Source organism: Micromys minutus, assembly GCF_963924665.1.
Source record: "Micromys minutus genome assembly, chromosome: 2".
NCBI classification, from domain to species: domain Eukaryota; kingdom Metazoa; phylum Chordata; class Mammalia; order Rodentia; family Muridae; genus Micromys; species Micromys minutus.
Window position 1 is genome coordinate 42484728 of NC_137971.1, and position 23162 is coordinate 42507889.

At 37.5% G+C, this 23162-nt stretch overlaps 1 protein-coding gene across 1 annotated transcript in view; it reads left to right on the top strand.

Annotated features, from left to right (window-relative positions):
* Positions 1 to 5059: 5059 nt before the first annotated feature.
* VPS13A (vacuolar protein sorting 13 homolog A) overlaps positions 5060 to 23162 on the top strand; it is a 174329-nt gene continuing 156226 nt past the window's right edge. The window contains exons 1-5 of the mRNA XM_080912186.1: positions 5060 to 5261; positions 14326 to 14369; positions 18395 to 18437; positions 20108 to 20203; positions 20476 to 20577. Coding sequence (XP_080768312.1) covers positions 5162 to 5261; positions 14326 to 14369; positions 18395 to 18437; positions 20108 to 20203; positions 20476 to 20577 — 385 coding nt within the window. The 5' untranslated portion in view covers positions 5060 to 5161. The remainder of the gene's footprint in view (positions 5262 to 14325; positions 14370 to 18394; positions 18438 to 20107; positions 20204 to 20475; positions 20578 to 23162) is intronic.

The following is a 23162-nucleotide window of genomic DNA, read 5'->3' on the forward strand; positions in this document are numbered from 1 at the left end:
GAAGAATTAAAATGTTGTTTAGAATGTAATCTGATAACCATACAATATTGAAGCAAAACTATGAAGCCAAATTTATATTTATTATCACAAAGATGCAATCAAGCAAGACTTTCTTTAATTCTACATGGTTCATGGGAAAAAAAAGCAAGCAATAAAAATTAATTAAAATGTCATAAATTAATACTATTAATGTTGACCTTCTAATTTGAAGTTTAATTTAAGAGATATCTCAAATTGATTTTATAAAAAATAAGAAGTTATGTATGCCACCATCATTTTAAAAGGAAGTTTAAATTGATGATTATAGACAGGAGTGGGGATACAAACTGAACAAATTAAAGAATCCTAAACTCAGGAGGCAGAAGCAGGTGATCACTGCCAGACAAGGATACATTATTAAACCCTATTAAAATTATGTTAATAATAATAATAATAATAATAATAATAATAATAATAATTTTAAAGGCTTCAATTCGAAGTGGCAGAAGAAGTTTTCTACAGCATTCCACAAGATGGCGCTCTTTTAACTTCCTGGAGGGAAGATCTGTAGCAGTTTGAATCAGTAACTGATGTCTAATTTATCATTTAATGAAACCAAACTAGTGGATCTGACTCAGACTCTCCTCAGATATAAAAAGGGGAATAGACAATTTGAGAATAGTATAAGTACAGTAGTTAACTGAGATGGTTCTCCTGAGCAGCAACAGTGTATTACATCCCGGGAGATATTCAGGAAATACGTACATGTTCCTTAGGAAATACTTTTATGTCTTATCAACAATGGGGAGTTCTAGACATTAGTAGATATTTATCTTTGAATTAAATCTTCCAAGCAAAACACATTAACAGTATTCATGAGGTTCAAATATATCAATGCATTTTTTTATAATTATGAATTTATTTTTTATGGCTGACATTGTATATGAATACTGTATAAAAGACAAAAGTTACCTCTACATGCTATAGACTTCCCCCTCTTAGATCACCACAGAGGAAGGAATATGAACAGGAAAGGAAATTGAGACTGCTGACAAAATTCAAAAGTGCAAGTCAGCAGAGATTTCATTTCTGAGAGTCTCTTGTGAAGATAAATTAATATTGATGCAAATGCGGAGGCTGGTTAGACTTAATGAACAATGTAGTCAGGATCGATCGTGGGTTCAGTTCACAGTGGGCTATTAAACGTTGTGCTCTTTGCCACCAGAATGAGTTTTGGTACTTCTGATATATGGCCTATCTTCCTCGTTCTTCATTGAGCCACCTCATTTGTCTCTCTGACCCATTCTTGATTCCCTAAGTCCCTGACTCTCGGACTCTTTACCTATTTATATGTGGGCAGTTGCTTTCACTTGTTTTGGATAAATGTCTAGGCTTATAATAGCTAGTTTGTATGGAATGGACATCCTTGCTGAGATTTTGCAGAAATGACCTAGCTTTTTCAGAGTGGCCATACAATTTCACATTCTCATTTTTAGTATAAGAACAAGCCTGCTTCTCACTAGTTTCACCAGGATTTGGAGATTATTGATAATTTAAAAAATTCACTGAGGGGTTAATTATGGAAAAAATTACAGGTATAATTGCTGCTTTGATATTTTCCCCAGTTGTTAGTGATGTTGAACAAGATTTATTTTCGAATTTATATGCTATCTTTGGAAAAATATCTGGGCAAATCAAGCTTTTAGACAGATGTTTGAGATTTTAAATTCTATTCCATATCAGTTCTCCAGTGAGGTTGGACTTTGCTTATGTATGTCTTTTGGCTCTGATTCTGAAGAAAGCATTTCCATGTAGTTTCCCGAAGAGTTCAGCAAACAGCATATGATGTAATAACAATTGTTACAAGTTCTTCTTTGCCAGTGTAGAAGAACAAATTTACATTTACCACTAAGGTTTTCAACTTAAAAAACATAGAAAATAGACACTGTTAAAATGCCCTATCATCTAGAGATAACTATGCTTAACATTTGGTGACTAGATTTCCAGACTTTTGTATTTTCTGTACAGTCAGAATAAGCTGTATTCATGATGCTATCCTGTACTTTCTCTCAAGAAAAGATCGATAACCTCTCATTTTACAAATCTTCATTTTCATTTTAATTCCTGCATTAACCTAGTGTATGCATGTATATGTTAATTTACCTAGCTTCTCTATTAATAACTATTAAGTCTGCTTCTATAAGCAAAGGTTTAGTAAATGTTTTTTATAAGGATAGTTTTTTTGTAATTATTTTCTTAAATTAAATCTCTGGAAGGATTACTAAGCTAAAATTCATACACATACATGCACACAAGTGTATATACACTAATATATGAATGCACAGATATATCAGCTTGTTGGGATTTATAAGCTGGCATTTAGAAAGATTGTTTTTATTTATATTATCATCAATATTGGCTGTTAGATTCTTTACAATTTTCTCCTTTGCTTATCTTTCCAAAGAGCTTTGTTTTCTTTCATTAAAAAAATGGAAGCAATATGTCAAACCAAATTATTATTATTATCATTATTATTATGCATGAGAAATGGTGTAGTGAATCAGGAAGTCCCAGTTCATTTGCGACTTTGGAAAAATTCTTAATACCTCAGTATCATTGTGATTACGAAGTAAAGTTAGAAACTCCATAAAGGCCCTTTAAAACAAAAACTATGTGAAACTATGTCAAATAAGCCAGGTGTGGTGACAACTGCCTTTATTCTCAGCATTTGAGAGGTAGAGGCAGGCACATACCTCTTCATGAGTTTGAGGTCAACTCCATGTACAGAGTTCAGGAATTTATAGTGAAACCCTGTTTCAAGATAAGCACACAAGAACATGCCCCAAATATCCTTGGAGCCTGTTGTGACTGTCCTCCTAGCGAAGCATCCTCCATCTTGTGGAAGTTCAGCTGTAGCCCCTTACAATAGGAGCATTTTAGCTGGTGGAGGGGTGTATTTTGCTGTACCTGAGCGACAGAGTCCATCCGCACGACTCCATATTGACCGCGGGGCCAATGAAGAGATAAGTCAATTCATCATTAATATTTACTGCAACATACTACCACCTGTGCTGTGTGACTGTGTCTGAATTGCACATGGCCTCAGGAAGGGACTTCTCAACCTTATTGCTGAGACCCTTTAATACAGTTCCTCATGTAATAGTGACTCCAACCATAACATTATTTTCGTTGTTACTTCATAACTGTAATCTTGCTACTGTTAGGAATTGTAATGCAAATATCTTTCTTTTCCAATGGCCTTAGGCAACCCCATATGAAAGGCTCATTCAGGAACCTTGGGGTGGATACCCACAGGTTGAGAACAGATGAACTAGGGCTTCGGATGGGGAAGATTAGAGGAGTGGGGCTCTGTCTAGGAAGCTTCAATGGAGAAGCCCTTCATCCCTGCTGCTCCCACACCCACACCCTGCTAACTAACTCCTCATCTGTGCTCCCTAAGAAAGCCCAACAAACTCATTGGTTCTCCAAAGTGAACTCTGGTGGAACCACGCCTCCATTTGTCTGTGGGGACCCTAGGAGAAGCAATACAGTCGTTTGTATCTTCCTTGGGGTGAAATTTTAGCAATAGGCTCCAGAGAAGACTCAGTGACTGATACCATTTGCTTCAGAGGATCTGAGTTCCACAGGCAGCACCCACCCACAGGGAGGCTCACAACCTCCGGTTAAACCAATCCCAGGGAGCTATTCCTGAGGGTACCAGGTATAGATGTGGTGTATAGACAGAAATACATGCAGGCAAAACACTTACACATACAAATGAAATTTAAAATTGTGTTAAATCAAAGTCCCTATATTTAGAACCTTGATAGAAAATTCATGAAAACAGAAGGGGCCTATTTGGGAAGAAGGAAGGAAACCAGTCATTAGAAAGGACGAGAAAGGTTCATGGGTGATAAACGACCAAAATATACACATATATGAAGATTTTATAATGAAACCTATTCATTTTGTAAGATATATGCTAATATGTTCTTTAAAAGCTAAAAAAAAATAGTTTACACTATTTTGGATCTTTTTTTCCCGAAGGCCAGTCTTAAGCCTAGAAATTTGAGATACTTGATAACTATGCACAAAATGTATTAAGTGCCAAATCAGGATGTGCCATGAGAAGAGAAAAAGTTTAAAGTGTACTGCTGCCTCTGAAATCTCAGAGGATTAATGTCGGCTCTTTAAGTGGCACATCTGTCTTGTGACCTCAGAATTTTAGGACTAATTTTCTATAAGTTCAAGAGTGGAGTGGAGGATGCTCTACTTATTTTAGGTCGGCCACTAAGGCTCAGAGGTGTGTCTCCCTTAGTTCTTGGCAGGCTTTCTCTGCTGTCTTCAGGCTGCTCTTTAACTTGGTTGGCGGCTTCCACATAAACGATGTGACCGAAAAAGGTGTCAAAAGCAGTGCACATTAAGAACTTGGAATTTATCTCTCAACTTTACTCTCCCTCACAGATTCACAGCTGAGCAAGTGAAGCCACCTGAAGGGGCAGTTCGCATCCTTGCCAGGAGCCGGGAGAACCTCAGGAGGAGCCTAAGCACCAAGACTGGCCGAACCTCCCGACCGGTAATAATGGGGGAAAGCGCCCTGGGAAACTGCCTCGAGAAACTGCCTCAGGAAACTTTCTGTAACCACGCACTGAGCGGTACACACTCTAGTCTTTGGATCTTGCGACCTTAGTTTTCTCTTTCCGAAGGGGCGTTCCTGTTGGTTAACACCACGCCTGGACACTCAGCGAAAGCTCGCGGCAGCAAACAACCAAGGTCCATCCCGGGGCGGGGTCTCCAGCGCTCAACTAGTGTTCTGTTGCTAAGCGCCGGACAGGAGGCGGGGCCAGCGGGAGAGGCGTGGCCGGCGGCAGAGGCGCGGCGGGCCGGAGAGACCCAGGGTTCCGCTCGCGGGCAAGGGCGGACCCGCGGCTGCGCAGCCGCTGTCCCTTGCTCTCTCTTCCAGCCGCGCCTCCAGTTCCGCGTTGGTCACGCCCCCACGCGCAGTCCAAGCTGCGCACGCGCGGTGCGAGCGGCTACCTTCCTTCTGTGGGGCTCGCGGTCGGGCTGGGGGACCCGGCAGTACCGGTGCCGGAGCTGGAGCGGGCCGGGAGCCGGTAAGCCGAGCTGTCTCGAGGGAGGAGCAGCGCGGGTAGTGCCGCCGTGCCCTCCGCGGCAGAGGAAAATGGTGTTCGAGTCGGTGGTCGTGGACGTGTTGAACCGATTCCTGGGAGACTATGTGGTGAACCTGGACGAGTCCCAGCTCTCTCTGGGCATTTGGAAAGGTAACGGGGTCGCCGCTCCAATGTCGCGGGAGACCGCGGTGCGCCTTCTCGTGGCTCAGGTCCTTGGCCAGCCCGGCGCCGCCACCTGCAGCTGCCCGCCTCGCCCTTCAAGTTATGTAAAGCGGGGCGGCGGTTCCCGGGCGGGCGGCACGAGCCGTGAGGTTGGGGGGAGGCGCGGGCTGAAGCCTCGTGTCCCGGTGGGACCGGGTGCTGGTGACCCTTGGCCTGTGCTGGGCAAGGGAGCCATCCTTGGCAGTTTCTCCCTGGGCTGTAAGGAAGGCTCCAGCGAGCCCACGGCGAGTCGCATGCCGACTTACACGTGAAGGCCAGGCGCTGTCGTGAAGATACCCTTCCTTCCTTACCTACCTCACTTCACCGTGCTTTCTAGGCGAGTTCTGGCCACTGAACGTGGACTTAGGTGTTGCTTAGCCGGAGTAGGTAGATGACAGCGGGGAATAAAAGGAAAGGAGAGCTCTTTCGGAGCATCTCGCCTGACCAGGTGTTTGCGGACTCGAGTAAGACTTGAGTTTTAAAAAAGGAAGGAAAAGGAAATGCAGGAAAACAGGCGGTCAACTGTAAATTGGGCTTTCAATTTCTCAGCTTGAGGAAGACGCGATGAGCACTCCCCTCTGTTCCTTAGATGGGGACAGCTGCATCTACCCCTTCATTGCAATGCTTTACCTAATAGAGTGTCTTATTTTTAGTGTTTACCCTCCCCATCTGTTGTTATTACGCTCTTGTTTATTTTAAGTAGCTGTTAGCAATTAGAGACCTTTTTGAAATGAACGTTTCAGGCCGAAGTTAGGGCTAATTATTTCTGTGAATAGTGTGTTCATTCTCTGATATGTACTTCTTAAAGCTTTCTAAAAAACAAATTCTTTTCTCTCGAGTTCTCTCATTTTTGAAATAGTGAAAGCCAGTAATTTAGGTTTATTAAACAAACAAGGCCTCGTGCAGCTAGGTATATTCTCCCGTAAAAACTAGCAAACATCGATCTGTAAGTCCTAGCACAGCTTCTTTGAGATCAGATGCCCGCTGCTTAACCTGTGATGCTTCTCAGTTGCAGAGTGAGAATAACAAAACTCTATAGCTCAGAGAAAAAGCCTTAAAGAATATCTGAGCTGGGACCTGGACAGTGGTTAAAAGCACTGGCTGCTTTTCCAGATGTCTTGAATTCAAGTCCTAGTATCCACGTGACAGCTTACAATCATCTGCGGCTCCAGTCTCAGGGCATCTGCCTTTCTCTTCTGGCTCTGCGGACCACTGCACACAAGCATGTGGTGCACAGACACACACACAGGCAAAAACACTCATGCATACAAAATAAAAATTAAAAAAGGAAGAAAAGAACAAGAAAAAAATTACTTGAACAGTGTGGTTTGATTTGTAAGGAAATGTTTCTACATTTAAGGGGCAGGTTCTGTAGACTATAATTCACCAAAATTATGTATTTAAAATTTACCTAGATAAAATTGAGTCGTGTGTAGTTTTGTTTTAATAAATATTTAGAATGTTTCAACTATCCCAATAATGATACAAAAAGACTACAATCCTAGGAAATTTCCTCTTCTATTTCTTTGTAATTGATTCCTCAAGTGGCAACTACTTACCTGTTTACAATCTGCTACTTTTAAGAGTGTTATAAATGGAATCCTTTGGCTATGTAGCCTTTTCTTTTTGAGCTATGTTTTCACTGTGTAGCTCTGGCTGGCCTGGAACTTAGAATCTTGTTGCTTTGGTTCCTGAGTGCTGGGGTTGAAGGCCTGTGCCATCACACTTGGCTTCTGTGAAGCGTCTTGAGTCAGGCTTCTTAATAGAATACAGAGATGTCATCCATGTATCATCCATGTACAACATACATCACCTTGTCCTGCCATTCCTGTACTTCTGTATGTTTATGGCTGTGTTATAAACATAGGTTTGCCATTTTTGCAGTATTTCCTTTTTGGCAGTTAAAAGAAAAACTGCATTAGGTTTTCTTGTGATCATAAATTATATCTTTGGAGTAAATTCCTAACAGTGGGATTGTGAATCTGTAATAAATCTGTAACTTTCTGAAAAGTAAAATGTTATGATTTGGTTAAGGTCTGATTATGTCACCTAAAAGTTCTATATTGGAAACTTAGCCCCTAGTCTGGTGATGATTAAAGGTGCTGGGTCTTTTAGAAGTAGGCCTAACAAGTTACAGTGGTCTCTTACTGTGGCTTTCAGTTTCTTTTTGTGAGCTTAATTCCCCTCCCCCCCAGTGTGTGTGTGTGTGTTTGTGTGTGTGTGTGGTCTTCACTATAACTCTTAACACTTGGAAACTGTAAACCAAACTATGTAAGTCCTGGGGATGTGAACTTTGGTTCTCAAGTTTGTGTAGCAAACACTTTACTTGCTAAATCATCTTCTCATTCCTAAATGAGATGTATGTAGTATGTAGGTTTGTAGTTTTAAGCACTTTAAGTAATTAGGCCTTTAATTTGCAGTTTCCTTGCTAATGTTATTGGGTATATTTTCATGATTCGTGCTGTTTATTTTTGTTAGTGAAATGGCCAGATCTTTGGTTTATTTTAAATTGGATTATTTAGTCTTCATTTTCTAATGGGATTTAACTTGTGCATCATAAAATTCTACCTTTGTAACTCTCCAGTTCAGTGTTTTGTTTTGTTTTTTTTTTTTTTTTTGTTTAATGTAACAGTTGTACAGCCATTCTAGAACATTTAACTAACCTCATTTACACCCCCCAAACCCCATGCTCATCACTAGACATTATCTACTCTTTATTCATGAGTACATACCTCTGGAAGCCATTTGTCTTTCTGTCTTCATGGATTTGCTGACTCTTAACATTTAATTTAAATGTAGCCATGTAATTTAATTTAATTTACATGGTTTCCTTAATTTAAGATATTTTAGATGTCTTTATTATTGAAGGTGGGTTGAATAGAATTCAATGGTGTGAATATTTATTGAGTCATTAGTTGGACATTTAGGCTGTTTCCAACTTTTATGATATTATAGATACCACTATGAACATCCATGTGGATGTTGTTTAAAAGCATATTTAAAATTCCCACTGCTAAGGTGGGTGTGGTAGAGCATTCCTTTAATCCCAGCACTAGGAAAGCAGATGAAGATCCCTGAGTTCAAGGTCATCTTGATCTACATATGACATTCTAAGACAGCCAAGGCTATACAGTAAAACCCTGTCTTAAAAAACCAAAAATAAATAAAAAAATAAAATTTCTATTAGTAAATATGTATAAGTGGAGTTTCTGGATCATGTAGTGATGTGTGTAAGAACTCAGTTATATTTTGATACATGAAACTAAACGTTAAAACAAAATCTCCTGAGAATTCCCAAAGTGACAACTCTAGTTAAACCTAGGCTTTAAAAAATTCATTTAAAGTTGGAAATTTTGCTAATGGAAGTTAGATTGTTGTTTTTGGAAAACACTGTTTCTTTGATGTTTCCACCATCTCCCTAACAAGAGTAATCTTTGCATCCCCCCTTCTTCAAGACCCCTGAGCCTTGGGAGAAGGGTTTTGGTAAATAAGCCCCTGTTAGGACTGACCATTCCACACTCTTTTATTCCCTGCCTGTTGACCAGTTGAGGGCATAGGTATCAATTGATCAATTGCCATATACTAAAAGGAGAAGCTTCTCCGTCTGAAAGATGTTCTCATCCATGAGTATAGCAATAGCACATTAGGAGTTGCTTTAGTAGAACATCCATTTAGCAGAATAATAGTATTGGGTTCTCTTCTAGGACCTATGACCAAGGAAATAGAGGTTCTAGTTGGCAGTAACAGTGCCAGGTATGAGTTCTGTCCCAGAGAATAGGCCGTAGGTCCATCAGAGTGACTGCTCACTCCTATATTCATGCTACTATTGCACCAGTGGGAATACCTTGTGAGTCTGCGGCTGTTAACCACTGAGCCAACCACCAAGTACAATATTTCTTGTAAGATTTATTTTTTGCTTTAATTATCTGTTGGTGAGAGTGAGGTATTAGACTTACCTACTGTAACTGTAATGAAACCTGTTCTTAGGTCCAGTAGTATTCTATAAAATAATCACAGTGCATTTGTGGCATATGTATTTATAATCCAAATAACCTGGTTGAAAAGTACTCTTTATAATTATGGTAGCTCATTTTGACTCTTCTACCTTGAAGCTCATTTATCAGATATGAGGATAGCTACTGCTTTCATATTCCATTTTTTAGAATATAATTTTTCATCTTTTCACTTTTAGTTTTGGTGGGATTTTTTTTTTTTTGTCATTGTTGGTGTTGAGTTGAGTTTTTGCAAGCTCTATTTTATTGGGTTTTTTGAAAAATACAGCCTGCCAGTTTGTGTAAAAAGAAAATTAAGGGCATTTACATCTTGTGCCTATTATTGAAAGATAATCTACTTGTTCTTAGAATTTTCTTTTTCTTCTGGTTTCAAATAGTTTTGTGTTTCTTACTAATGATTAACTATATAACAATTTTTGATTTCCTCATTTTCATTTATTTTATTTTCTGAGAGTTATTTTCATACTGTCATGATTATTTATCTTTTATCTTCTCCTGGATGTAGGGTTCCTTTTGTAATGCTGGGCTAGTGGTCATGGATTCCTTCAATCTTTGTCTGTTGTGAAAGGTCTTTTTATTATTTATGTTTATATTTCTGGGTATAGAAATGCATTGTTCCATGTTTTCTCAGACCTTAGTTTCTGATGAGAAATCTATTCATATGGATTGTCTTGATGTGTTCCTGTGTGTGTGTGTGTATACGTACATGCGTGCATTTACATATACACGTCTGTGGAGTGTATGTGAAGTCATTATAGGATGTCTGCCTTAAGAGTCATCATCCACTCTGTTTTTGAGCCACTGCCTGTGTTTGACCTGGAGCATGTCGAGAAGGTTAGGCTGGCTTGCCAGTGAGCCTAAGAGTTCCATTAGTCTCTGCTTCTCCAGTGTTCAGGTACTAAGTGCATTCAGATATTGAGTCTCAGATGCCCTGCACTTGTGCTTGCACAGGAAGAACTTCACCAGTGACCTTTTCCCTAGCCTTGAATTTTCTTTAAATGTGATTTGGCTGTTCTCTCTTGCAACATTTCATGTTTGTTCTTCATTCTTGGATATGCTTTGGGCAGTTTAGCTGTGGAATGTTGGGGAGATGTCCTTTGTTATGGCTTTTGAAGTTCTGAATTCTTCTGTACTTATTATACCTTTCTTATGGTTTGGTAGCTTTTCTGCTCTTATTTTGCTGAGTTGGTTTTCTGTGTTTCAGTTCTTTTATGTTCTCTAAGTATGCATTTGTGCTTTTGAAAGCACCCCCGAGATTTTATGTATTATGTTTATTTGTTTATTTATTTATTTTTACTGTACACTTTTTTGCAAATATGAGAATCAAATTCTGGTCCTTGCATGTGAGTTTGATCCCAACACAGAATAAACTCAGCATGTTGTTATGCATCTGTAATCCCAGCACTTGGGAGGTGATGCAGGAGGATTAGGAGTTTGTCCTTGTTACATGGTGAGTGGGGACCAGTCTGACTTACATGAGATCTCATCTCAAAAAAAAGTTCTGTTAGAATGTTCAGGTATACTGGCAAGACCGGATAGTTATAACTTACCCTAATAATTATATTCTTCATTGTCTTGGGGTGTGTGTCCCCTGTAGAAACTGAATGCTGAGAGTTCTCTTTCACTGTGGTGGTACTCAAACACCTGGTGGTAGTTGTGGCTGTAGCTATGTGGAATACCTTTGAGTTCCTCAGCACACCTGAATGAGTTAGGAAGGAATGTACAACTGCCTGGGCCAGTTGACTAGTTTTTCTGGTCACATAGTCCAGAGCCGAGCCTGTCCTAAGGGTTCAGTGTCAAGTCAGTGCAGACACGAATATGGCTCAGGCTCTCCCAGGCCCTCCTACTGCCTGCTCCCAGGGCAGATGTGCTGTGCTGCAGTATCAGGGACTCCACTTCTGTGCACATCAGTATTGAGAGGACTATGGAGCCTTTGGTGCCTGTGCTAGGAGTTCATTTCCTGTTAGTCTAGTATGCAGAAACTTAGCTCTCCCAAGAAAGCACACTTGACTGTTGCCCTCTAGCCTTTGAACTATCTTGTGAATTGCTGAGTTTGAAGGGGAAGCATCTTCTTTATTCTGTTATGCCTAGCAATCCACTGATCTACCACAGAAAACTTGCTCACTGAGTCCACTGTATTGTATTGTGAGGACCTGGAGATGAGAAGACACAGATGTTCTTAGTTCCCATAGCTATAAGCTCAGAGAAGATTGATTTGAACCATCTTACATGAGATGGCTTCCTCTAAGTTCTGTGAAAATATGCTGTGAATGCAGAGAACATCTCCAAACCCTCTTAGCTTTGCAGACTCAAATCATTTTTGTCTGTTCAGGCAGTATGTCTTTTAGGTGCCAGATCCTGTGGTAGGGGCAGGTTGTGTTTTCCTATATTAAACAATACCTCTTACAACTTTTTCAACATGGCATTATTCAGAGCTAGAACTCTGAAATGTTTGTGCTTTGTCCCCCACCCTTTCTTCCCATTAGACTGACTTTTAGTTCAGTTGTGTTGAGATCTGAATATAACTGGCTCAGATACAGGCCTGTTTTATAGGCTGGAGTAAATCTTACCTAGTAAGTGTTACATATGTGCTCCAGAGGAATGTGTAATCTTCTGTTGAATGAAATGTTCCATACATGTCAGTTACATCCAGGGTTTGAATGATGTTCAATTCAATTGTGTCTGTATGTATTCCCCTCATAAATATGTGTATAGCCAAGAATAGTTATCCAGATCTCTGACAGTAATAGTGGATTTACCTTTTTCCAATTGTACTTCTAACCTTTTGACTCACATATTTTGACAGTTGTCAGACACATACACATTAAGGAATGCATTACATGACTTTCCTTGGGAGATGTCAAAAATGCTTACACATTCCAAATATGGTACCAGTAGCAGACTAAAGAAACGAATCCATCCAAGTCTACCATTCATGTAGAACACAGCTCTTACTTCAAAGGGAAACACAAGAGTTTATTCTAAGCTAAATATGAGTGACCCATGGCCTGAGAACATAGATGCTGGTTCCCTCAACATATATGTGTGATGCAGTTAATCATCTGGGAGTTTTTAATTTTCTTTCAGAGGCCTACCCCATTTGAAAGATTACATACACAAACATACAAATGCGCGCGCGCGCGCACACACACACACACACACACTTTTTTAATAGGAGGTAGTGTTTCACTATGTAGTTCTGTTTGCCCTAAAACTTATTATAGGGCATGCCGCCTTGAAGCCACAGAGATTCATCTGGCATTGCCTCCCAAGTACTGGGATCAAAGGTGTTTCCCACCATGCTAATTTCAATATTACGTTCTTAACTGCATCCTGCATCCTATTCCTGGACAGAGGGAGCCAAGCTTAGCCAGGTACGAGTGTGTACAGTGCAGGATCTCCATAATGAGTGTGTTGGTAATGAACAGATCCAGTGATGAGGGTGGGGGCGGTATTTATGCCTCTGGGGAAGAGGCAGGGTCTCTGGGGCAAGGTTTATGTGGCTCTGTAATATGGGCCAGAGCAGGGGAGTTGGAAGATATGTCATCTGCATGTTCAGGGGAAGGGGGAGGGTAGAGGGAGACCAGACCTTTTATAAGGTCAGACAAGGAGTGAAGTCTGATAACTGTCAGGGTAATAAATTCTAAATAGGGTTGATGGTGAGGAAGCTGGCTTTATGGCACTAGGTTGGAAGTGGTGGCGGGGTGCCAGCGGGGAGGGGGGTCGAGGGAGCCAATCCTGCTGTCCACATGTTTGAGGTATCCCTGATCGAAGCTCTCTCAACCCTTCACATGTAACCATCACTAAATTCACAATTTGTTATAGCATTCAACAGTTTACCTGTAGAACAAAAGTCAAATCCTGCACCCATTAAGCAGTAATTACTCACTCTACTATCTCCAGACTGTGATAGAGATTATATTTGTCCTGTTTTTTTTCCTTCTTTCTTTCTTTTCTTTCTTTCTTTCTTTCTTTCTTTCTTTCTTTCTTTCTTTCTTTCTTTCTTTCTTTCTTTCTTTTTTGCTGGCTTCTTTAATCAAACAGTGTGACTTTACAGTTCATTCACATTGTAGTATGAATCCAAATCACTTTTAAAAAATTAATAACACTGTTCTGTGTGTATGTGCGTTTTGTTTTGTTTTTTCTCTCCGTTTGTTGATGAATAGATGAGTCCCTCCTGCCTTTCAGAATAATGCTGGTATGAATGTGAATATTTCTTTTCATCCGTGCTTTCGGATACTTTGGGGAATATTTAGAAATAGAATTGCTGAGTCATATACCCACTTGTCTTTGTGGCTAGTTATCTGCTTGAAATTTCTTTTCCTGTGATTTTGCTTTTTAGCTTAATGTGTGCCTTTAAAGGCAGAGAGAGTCATTTACAATTTATTGTTAGATGTTGTTTATCTGTTTCCTTGAATCCATTCTGCCAATTTATGTCTGTTGCAGAGCAATTGAGCCCAGAGAGTTGTGCATGTTGAGCAAAGGCTCTACCACTAAGCTCTGTCCCAGCCTGTGTAGCTCACACTAGTCTCACACTTGCTACTTATTGGTTCCTCTGCCTCTGGCCTCCAAGTACAAGATTCACAGATGTTTGCTGCCTGCCAAACCATTTGTGTATAATTAAAGTGATAGGAAGTAACTTTGTGTTCTCACTTTGTCATAGCTTTGTGGGGGTGCATATTGTGCATATGTGTGGATAGTGTACCTCTTCGTGTGTGTGGGGGGGGCGCGGGCGCTCAGAGGAGAGAGGAGTGCGTCAGGCATCCTTCCCTATATAGCTGTCTGCTTTTCCCCCTTGAGACAGATAAATGGCATCTGGGATGTTTTGTGTTGAGGCTGGTGGTAGGCAAGATATTTTCCTGTGATACCTTCTTAGAATGGGCAGAAGAATGAACACGAGCTGGTTAAATATGTACATTTTTTCCCCCTCAGGTGTCATATTTAATTTAAAAAAGTAATAAGTTGAATATATCATTTTCTTTCTTTCTTTTTTTTTAAAGGAGCCGTGGTCCTCAAGAATCTTGTAATTAAAGAAAATGCATTGGTAGGTCTTGCCTATGGAAATTTATGATATTAGTGCATTTAATTGCTACACTTGTTTTTTAATTTAACATGCCACCATAAATTATGTAACTATGAGACAGATTTTGAAAGTTATGTACATAAAATGTGAATTTGCAAAGTAAGTCTTTAAATCCTAAAAGATAGAAACTGAGTGTACTGTTTTCTCATTTTAAATACTTCTATTTATTTCCATGTGGTACTACTGTATAGTGTTTAACTTGTCTTCTAGTTTATTTAACACATTTATTTAAACTCTGTGATGTGAATTATTTTCACAACTTTTGCAACTCTTCCAGCATCTATTTTCACAACTCTTTCACATTGCCAAGAGAAACTAACCATATTGAATAATAACTTCTGTTCTTGATTTCCACTGGCCTTAGGAATTTCTTCGTTGCACACTGATACTATACTCACTAAATACTTCTCTTTGTCTTTCATCCCTATAAATTTACTTTATCCAGATGATACCTTGTCATATTCTCACGTTGCTTATGGATTGTTTCACTTGCCATCATGTTTTCTTAGGCTATTTAACTTGTAGCTTGTACCATGGTGCCATTTCTTCTTCTATGTCACCTTTTTAGTTTTCCATTCAGCCTTATTATTTTTCCCCTCTGGTTTTTGATGAGCATTTAGGTTGTTTCTGCTTTGGGCTCTTTCAGATAGAACTTCAGCAGATAATTATGCTTACATGGATATTGAAGGGCCTGTTTTCAGATTTTTGAGTATATACCTAAGAGTAAATGTTTGGCTTTTCTAATACATTTAGCTTTTTCCAGAATGATCCAACGGTTTTTCTTGCAGCTGTGAAACCCCTTTACATTCCCTTACAAACAAGTTCTAATTTTTTTTTGACATTTCTGAAATCTTGGAAATAATACTTTATATTTTATTCATTAACCACTATCTTAGTAGATATGAAATGGTATCTTGATGTCTTTCTTGATCAGCAATTCTCAAATAATTACTATTTTCTGAATAGCTAGTGATGTTGAACGTCTTCATATATATATATATTTTTTTGAAGAGCTTTCTATTTAAATCGTGTGTGTGTGTGTGTGTGTGTGTGTGTGTGTGTGTGTGTGTTTGTTTGAGATGGTCTCATTATGTTGTCTTTGCTGGCTTGGCACTCACTATGTAGACCAGGCTGGTGTTGAACTTAGAAATTTCCCTGCTTTTCCCTTCCAAGTGTTGGGATTAAAGGCATTAGCCAACATACCTCATTTGCCTTTGTTTTTCAAAATAGGAATATAAAATGTATTCAAACCTAGCCACAGAGTTTTATGTGATCAACAATAATAGGATTTGCTAGAATTTAAACAAATTTTGGATTAAGGTTTAAGATGTATTTTAAATTTTAGTATTGATTTAGCTTTATTTAGTTAAAGCAGTTTTAAAAAGGAAATTTTAATCTCTAAGCAAGACATGAAATATATACTGTTTCTGCCACTATTTTTTCATTTATGTTACAATTATAGTATATTTCATTTCATTTTGCTAATTAAATGTGAAATCATTTACAACTATTATGCATCAAAATTTAACTTAGTTTTTTTCAAATAACATGCAGTTATAGCTCACAAGTATTCAAATATTACTAGTGAGTGTTCTGTTATGTGCAGAGGATTCAATATTGATTATGTATTAAAAATAAATATACTAATTTTCATGATTATAAGACTATTTCTTTGCCTTTTGTGTAGTGAAGTGTTTACCTCTTCTGTGAGTGTCCTAGTTAGGGTTATTACTGGTGTATTGGAGCACCCTGACCCAAAGCAATTTGTGGAGGAAAGAGATTAGGATTACTCTTCCATATTATTGTTCACCATTGAAGGAAGTCAGGGCAGGAACTCAAATAGGGCAGGCACCTTGAGACGGGAGCTGAGGCAGAGTCCGTGGAGTACTGAGTACTGAGTCCCTCCTATGAATGACCTGCTCGGGCCTGCTTCTTATAAGACCCAGGACCACCAGCCCAATATGGCTCCACCCACAACAGGCTGGCACTCCCCCATAAATCACTCATTAAAACAAAACAAAACAGTTTGCCTACAGCCCAATCTCCTGGACGCATTTTCTCAATTGGGGTTCCCTTCTCTCAGGTGATGCTAGTTTGTGTCAAGTTGACATAAAACTAACCACTGTAACTGACCACTTGTCAACTTGGTATATCGATATTAAGCCACAACCTTTCTGTTCATGCTCACAATTACTGATTAATAATTGACATCACAATGTAAAATATTTTCAATTTAAAAGTCCCACTTGGAGTCACATAATAAATTACTCAATGAGTGAGAATGACCCAAATATAAATTCATGTTGATCTCTAGTGGAATTCTAAAACTTTCTCCATAGGGAAGACTATATTTTCTAGCAACTCACATAATACCATTCACCTACACATCACTATGCAAAGTTGCCCAGTGTTTGCTATAAAGCCATTCTGGATACAGATTTTTTGTAAAGAGCTTAACACAGTGGTGACTAATTATAAAGGCTTAAAAATGACTATATAACATAATAAAAATATCTACTCTTTCTTACATTTTGTTTGTAAAGTCAAATATAGCCAGCCATTTTATCACAAAACAAATAGTGGTCAGGACACTCACCAACATCATCAAGAGGTAGTCTCACTTGAATATTCAGCGTTATTTGGCCAGTTACACCCTTGTCTTGTGATACAGGATTTATTTACCAATAGTCAAAATATACTACCTCTGTGAAGAGAAGTTACTAAAATTAATCTATATAGAGAGTCTCCTAGAAACTCTATGAACTTTCTCCATATTCTTAACTTCCTATGCAAAGGTATATTTGCTCCAAATATTTTTATGTGGCTACAAACATGGCAGCAGAAGAAAATAAGGACAAATCAAGAGAAGGTTGGTACAACTTCTTATAGATAGCAATATAATTGTTCACTTAATACCCATTTCTTCAAGAAACCTTTTGGTATATTTAAACAAGTAGATTATACTTTGATTGTTAGGGGCTGACTACAATCTTTTTCTAAGTCCTAATTTTTAAAAACATATTTAGAGGAAAGATTATTTTGTTTTTCTATTTGAATACTGAAGAAATCATCATCACCATCAACCTTATTTCTTCTTCTCTTCCTCCTATTCCTTCTATTCCTTCTCTTTCCCTCTCCCTGAGTGGTTTCCTCCTAAAATCCCAGCACTAGTGACTGAAGCTAGTCTGTACTTACTACCTGGGATTTTCCAGGCCAGCTAGAGCTATATTGTGAAGCTGTTTTCAAAACGAAGGTTGGTAGCTGATGCCTTCAGTCTCAGCGCTCAGGAGGCAGCGGCCCAAGGATCTTTATGAGTTCCAGGACCCAGCCTGGCATCTTAAAAATGAGGTTTTGTTAGTGGGATTAAAGTTTTTGAGTTCTTCATTCATTCTGCATAATGATACCTGATCAGCTTCTTGATTTATAGTATTTCTTCTGATATTTGGCTAATCTAATGATATAAATAGTTTGATGTATAAATATTTTTAATTTGGTGAAGGACTATTCATCCTTTTTACATTGCTTATGCTTTTGTTATCATTTCCAGAAAGATTGTTTTCTATATTTTCCTCTAAACTATAAGCTTTAGTTTTTTCTGTTTAGTTTTGATCCGTGCTGAGCTTTATATATGGTATAGTACTGTTGGTACTCATGTTCCTCAGCACCAGTTATTGTTAGAGCTGTTCTTTGTCCCAATGAGCACAAAAAACAATTTTGAAATTACTATTTTGAAAAATGCCAATTTGGGGATATAAAGCCTTAACCTATATAAAAGCTCTTCTGTTCAGTATTACTGAAGTATGTATTTAGCCATTTGCTTTGGAAAGAGAAGCGTTGGTTATTAAACCATTACATTTAACTGAATACTGAAGACAAAAAAATATGTAAGGGAACTAAAATACCTTTAAGTCATTTTAAGAAGAAGATAATTATGCTTTTAAACTTTATGTGGATAATTTTTTTAATAAATTTACTTTTCTTTATAGCGTGAATTGGATGTACCATTCAAAGTTAAAGTTGGTTGTATAGGTAAGCAATATTTATCCTTGGAGTGTTCTCCTTGCTGGATATACAATGTAAATAAAAAACTTATTGCAGTAATGTAATCTTTCTTAATGTTCATGAGCAATAATTAATAGTGTATTTGTGTGCTTTCATGTAGAATTTGGTATATGTAGTATTTGAGCAGTAATTGCTCATTTTAGTAGATCTTAATGTTGAGAGCTAAAGTAGCCTGTAACAGACCTTAAGGAATTATGTCAATTTCTGTGCTCACGACTAGTTATGTTTAATATTATTTGATAAGTTCAAAGTACATAACATTAAGAGGTTTTGTTCCATGCAGACACTATATCTAGGAACCAAAATGAAAGTTTGATTGTGCTGTAGAAGAATTTCCACAAGTGCTTTTTGTTTGTTTGTTTTGGGTTACTTTACCCATATTTGTAATTTACTAAAGTATGAGTTTTAATTAGATAAAGAATGAACTTAGTTCATGTATTCATGCATTGGTAGAACATAAACTAAACATAAGAATTTAATGTGTTTAATAAAACTGTCCCTTAGGATTTCTAGCTTATTCTATTATGCATTTATTTAGATGTCATTTATTTAGAGGTTGGTTGAGATCACAGTGTCTTAAGTTGGAACTTTCAATTTATTTTATTTTTTTAGTTTCTATAGGTGGATTTATATAGTGTTAACGCTGTGAGAGTATCTGAGAAACTTACATAGAAATATTGCGATGCTATCTTCCCAACTTTGTGTATTGTACTTAAAGTTGCTCTTAGACCATATACCACAGAAAATGTTTGTCATTGTCAGAATGTAAGTTCCGTCTTGTTCCTTCAGTGACAGTTCAGCATATGTAAGAAGTGGGAATTTAGCACCAGTTATTTTCCTTTTGCCATATTAGTTATTGGCTGTTTCTGATAGTTTGGATTGGTTTGTTGTTGTTTTGAAGGCTTGTAACCATGGTGTAAGGAGTTTTTTGTAATCTAAGTTGATTTGATTTCATTTACTGTACTATATAATACAGTAATCTAAGAAATATTATATTTGGGTGGGATAATCATATATTGTAAAATAGCCTTATAAATAAATGTGTTATATATTGTTTTTAAACATTTGCCAGAAGTTACTTAAGTTTTCTTCTGATGAGTTTTGAATTTTAGTGTATGTCAGTGTAACCTCAATTCAACAGAAATTTTAAAATATACTTGCATAGAATAGTAGGTAGACCTATTTTATTAAGAGCTTGTTTTCCCTTTTTAAAATATGACAAGAAGTTAGTTTTCAGATAGTAGAAATAGAAAGTTCAGTAGACAAGCAGAAATAAGATGTTAATTGTATATGTTTCATATAGTACCTGCTATCCTTTAATAATACATTTTATTTGTATATGTTACTTTTATCGTGTTACTAACACTTTATTTGTGTATTTATTGTTTTATATGGCACAGTATATTTCCTGATGTATTTGTTGAATGAAAAAGTACCCATTTCTAAATGAGCTGTATAAACAGTTAATTTTATAGGACTGTGTGGTTCCTCTGACACTATTGTTCTACACTATTGTTTGTGTCTTTCAAAGATGTCTTCTAGTGCTTTAGAGTAACTGATTAGATGTATATTGAAAGAACAATATTCTTGTCTTTATTATTATTATTATTATTTTAATGTCTATTATTTTACTGTAGGTAGTCTTAAACTTAAAATTCCATGGAAAAACCTTTATAATCAACCAGTTGAAGCTGTTTTGGAAGACATTTATTTACTCATAGTGCCTTCTTCTAGTAAGTCATTTAAAATTTAAAATTTAATTTGTTTTTAATTTTTAGATGGAAAAATCTGTATATTTTATATTTTTGTTCCAAGAATTCTTAGTAAAGATAATTTAGGATTTCAATTTAGGATTTCTTGGTTCAGAATGAATTGCTTTTTGTTTATTTGTTTGTTTGGTTTAATTCTCAGTAGATTTTGTTTGCATTATTATTTTCAGTGTTAATTTTTGGAACTGAGTATATTTAAATTTAAAGTAATTGAATATTTTATATGATTTTTGTAGGAATAGCTTATGATCCTATCAAAGAAGAAAAGCAGCTCATGGAAGCAAAACAACAGGAACTAAAAAGAATAGAAGAAGCAAAACAGAAAGTAGTCAATCAAGGTAAAATCTCAATGACCTGGTGGTAAAGGATGTAAATATTTATTGTAATAGCATATTCTTTTGGCTGCGTGTACTGAGATTGTGTTGCAAGTAGGAAGACATTACCTGGAAAGTTACATGGTTTGTGTGTTTTGTTAGGTATGCAGAAATTTTACCTTACGGAAATTTAAGGCAGTAATTGTTGTGAGGATAAAGTCAGGTTTTAATATTAGCATGTTTACCAAGTACATCTTACTTTCTAGCCTTTGCCTTTATATCCCCCTTATATTATTGACTTTTGAATATACTTAGACCTTTAATGTGTTTATGCGTGTCTTAACCTATCCCCGTAACCCCTGCTTCAGTTCATTGTAGGTCAAACGAGTCTTTACAATCCACTGATCATCAGTGGAAGGGGAATCCTATAGAAACCTAATTTTTTCAGCTATCCTCTTGTTACTATCACTAGGGACTTTCTATATTTTTCTTTGTAGGTCTTTCCTCTTAGCTTGTAAATATACTGTATCCAATTCTTATTTTAAATCTTAAATGTTTTCCACTCATCTGTTTTTCTTCTACTTTCTTCTTCATTGAATAGCTACATATTTTAAAATCTTATAAATGATGACTTAAATATGCTTACCATATACTGATTTATATTGTTTTTCTGAGGGAAAAAATGGTGTTTTTTTTTTTAATAATTATTAATTTTTTTCCTTAATGAGAAAAAGGCCTTGCTGTATAGCCCAGCCTGGCCTCGAATCTACCAAGTCGCCCAGGTTTTTCTTGGATTCATGGTGGTCTTGCGTTTGCTTCCTTAGTTGCAGGTGTCTGCCATCTGTCTGACTTTGAGGTTGTTTGTTTGTTTGCTTGTTTGTTTTGTCCTTAGTGAAAAATAAAATAAACTCCCAATAATACATATTTACCTCTTAGCAAACATCAGTGGAAATTTAACACAATCCATGGAAATATCACATGTAGTTCTACTTTCTTTGATATATTTCTTTTATATTTTCTGTAGTCATCCCTTCTTCCCTTTCCTAAATCTGCTAGGCCTTTTCCTTTAAAAATTTCTTGTAAAGATAATAAACACACACATACATACCACACCATACATACACACACACACACACACACACACACACACACAGAGGGAGAGAGAGAGAAAAATTGATTTAAAAATAGAATAGTATGATAAGACTCATACTTTAAAACAAAGTTTGTTCATCCCTCCATTCCCTAGAGACATACCACATTGCCTGACTAGGACGTGCAGCTCACAGACTGCTTATCTTGTCTTTACGTGCTTCTGTGAATTTACCATGATAATGGGCAAAGTGATGCAGGTGACATAAACGTTACCACCGAGCCAGATATTCAGCTCCGGTAACATTTGTTTGTTCGATTGATTGCATATTGTGAGGCAGGGTTTCACAGCATATGTCTGGCTGGTCTGGAACTCAGAAAGATTTGCCTGCCTCTGCCTCTGCTTCTTGAGTTCTGGGATTAAAGGTGTGCCACTCTGCCTGGCAAATAAAAATGTAAAAGCCATATCTTTGTTCTTTACTTAGTCTTAGTGAGTGAATACAGATATGACTTCATTATGAAGACTTACTCTGTTCTTGTGTAGGCTCCTCCTGTTCCCTTGTTCTGTTTATCAGGTTTTGGAGCCTGTTAGTTCTGTTTTGTCTGTGATGAGCGGGTACGTGTTGAGTACGCTGAACCACACGGGACAGTTTCTTAGCTACTGGGCTGGGTGACGGGGAGTCCTACACATTTGAATGCTTATCATACAGATCTTAAACCAGTTCTTTAAAATAATTTTTATTTTATTTTACATGTAGGGATGTTTTGTCTACAAGTACATCTGTGTAACATTTGCATACATGGTGCCTGCATATGTCAGAAGGGAGCATCAGATCCTCTGCCACGTCAGTTACAGACAGTTGTGAGCCACCATGTGGGTCTGGGAATTCAACCGGAAACAGCAGCCAGTGCTCTTAACCAGAGCCATCTCCATCCCTATCCATTAATGATGCTCCCCGGTTGCCATTTTTGTTTAGTTTGATTTCAAGTCCCTGAATCTTTCAGAATTCTGGTTTTAAAGTCTATCTTACGTTTTAATGACAGCACCATCCTGGGTTGTTTAGGATTTGAACTTATTCTTTAGTTTGGCTGAAGTCATCTGCTTTTTTTTTTTTTTTTTTTTTTTTTCTTTCTCTGCTTTTTTTCTTCTTTTACCTTCTTCTGGCCTTGAGGAGTTACCATTTTTGTTTGTTTTCTTTTCCTTTGTTTTTTCTTTAATGATGCCTTACTGAAAAATGGAAAGTCATACAATATAAACCACATTTAATGAGAATTTATTAGGTTCAAGATACTAATGTTCAGTCATATTTAAACCACTGGTGATGCCTCAGTATCAGGATAAAGTCTTAGTGCTTCAGCAAAATATATTAGAAGCTCATGTTGGAGGCTGTCTGCTTCCCTCCTGCAGTCCTGGTTCTGCATCCTACAGCCTCATCTCCTACCATGCTGACCGCTCGATAGTTTACTGACTGTCACTCTCCCCACTCTGCATTTTACTGTCTTATTCAGTATTGCTTTGA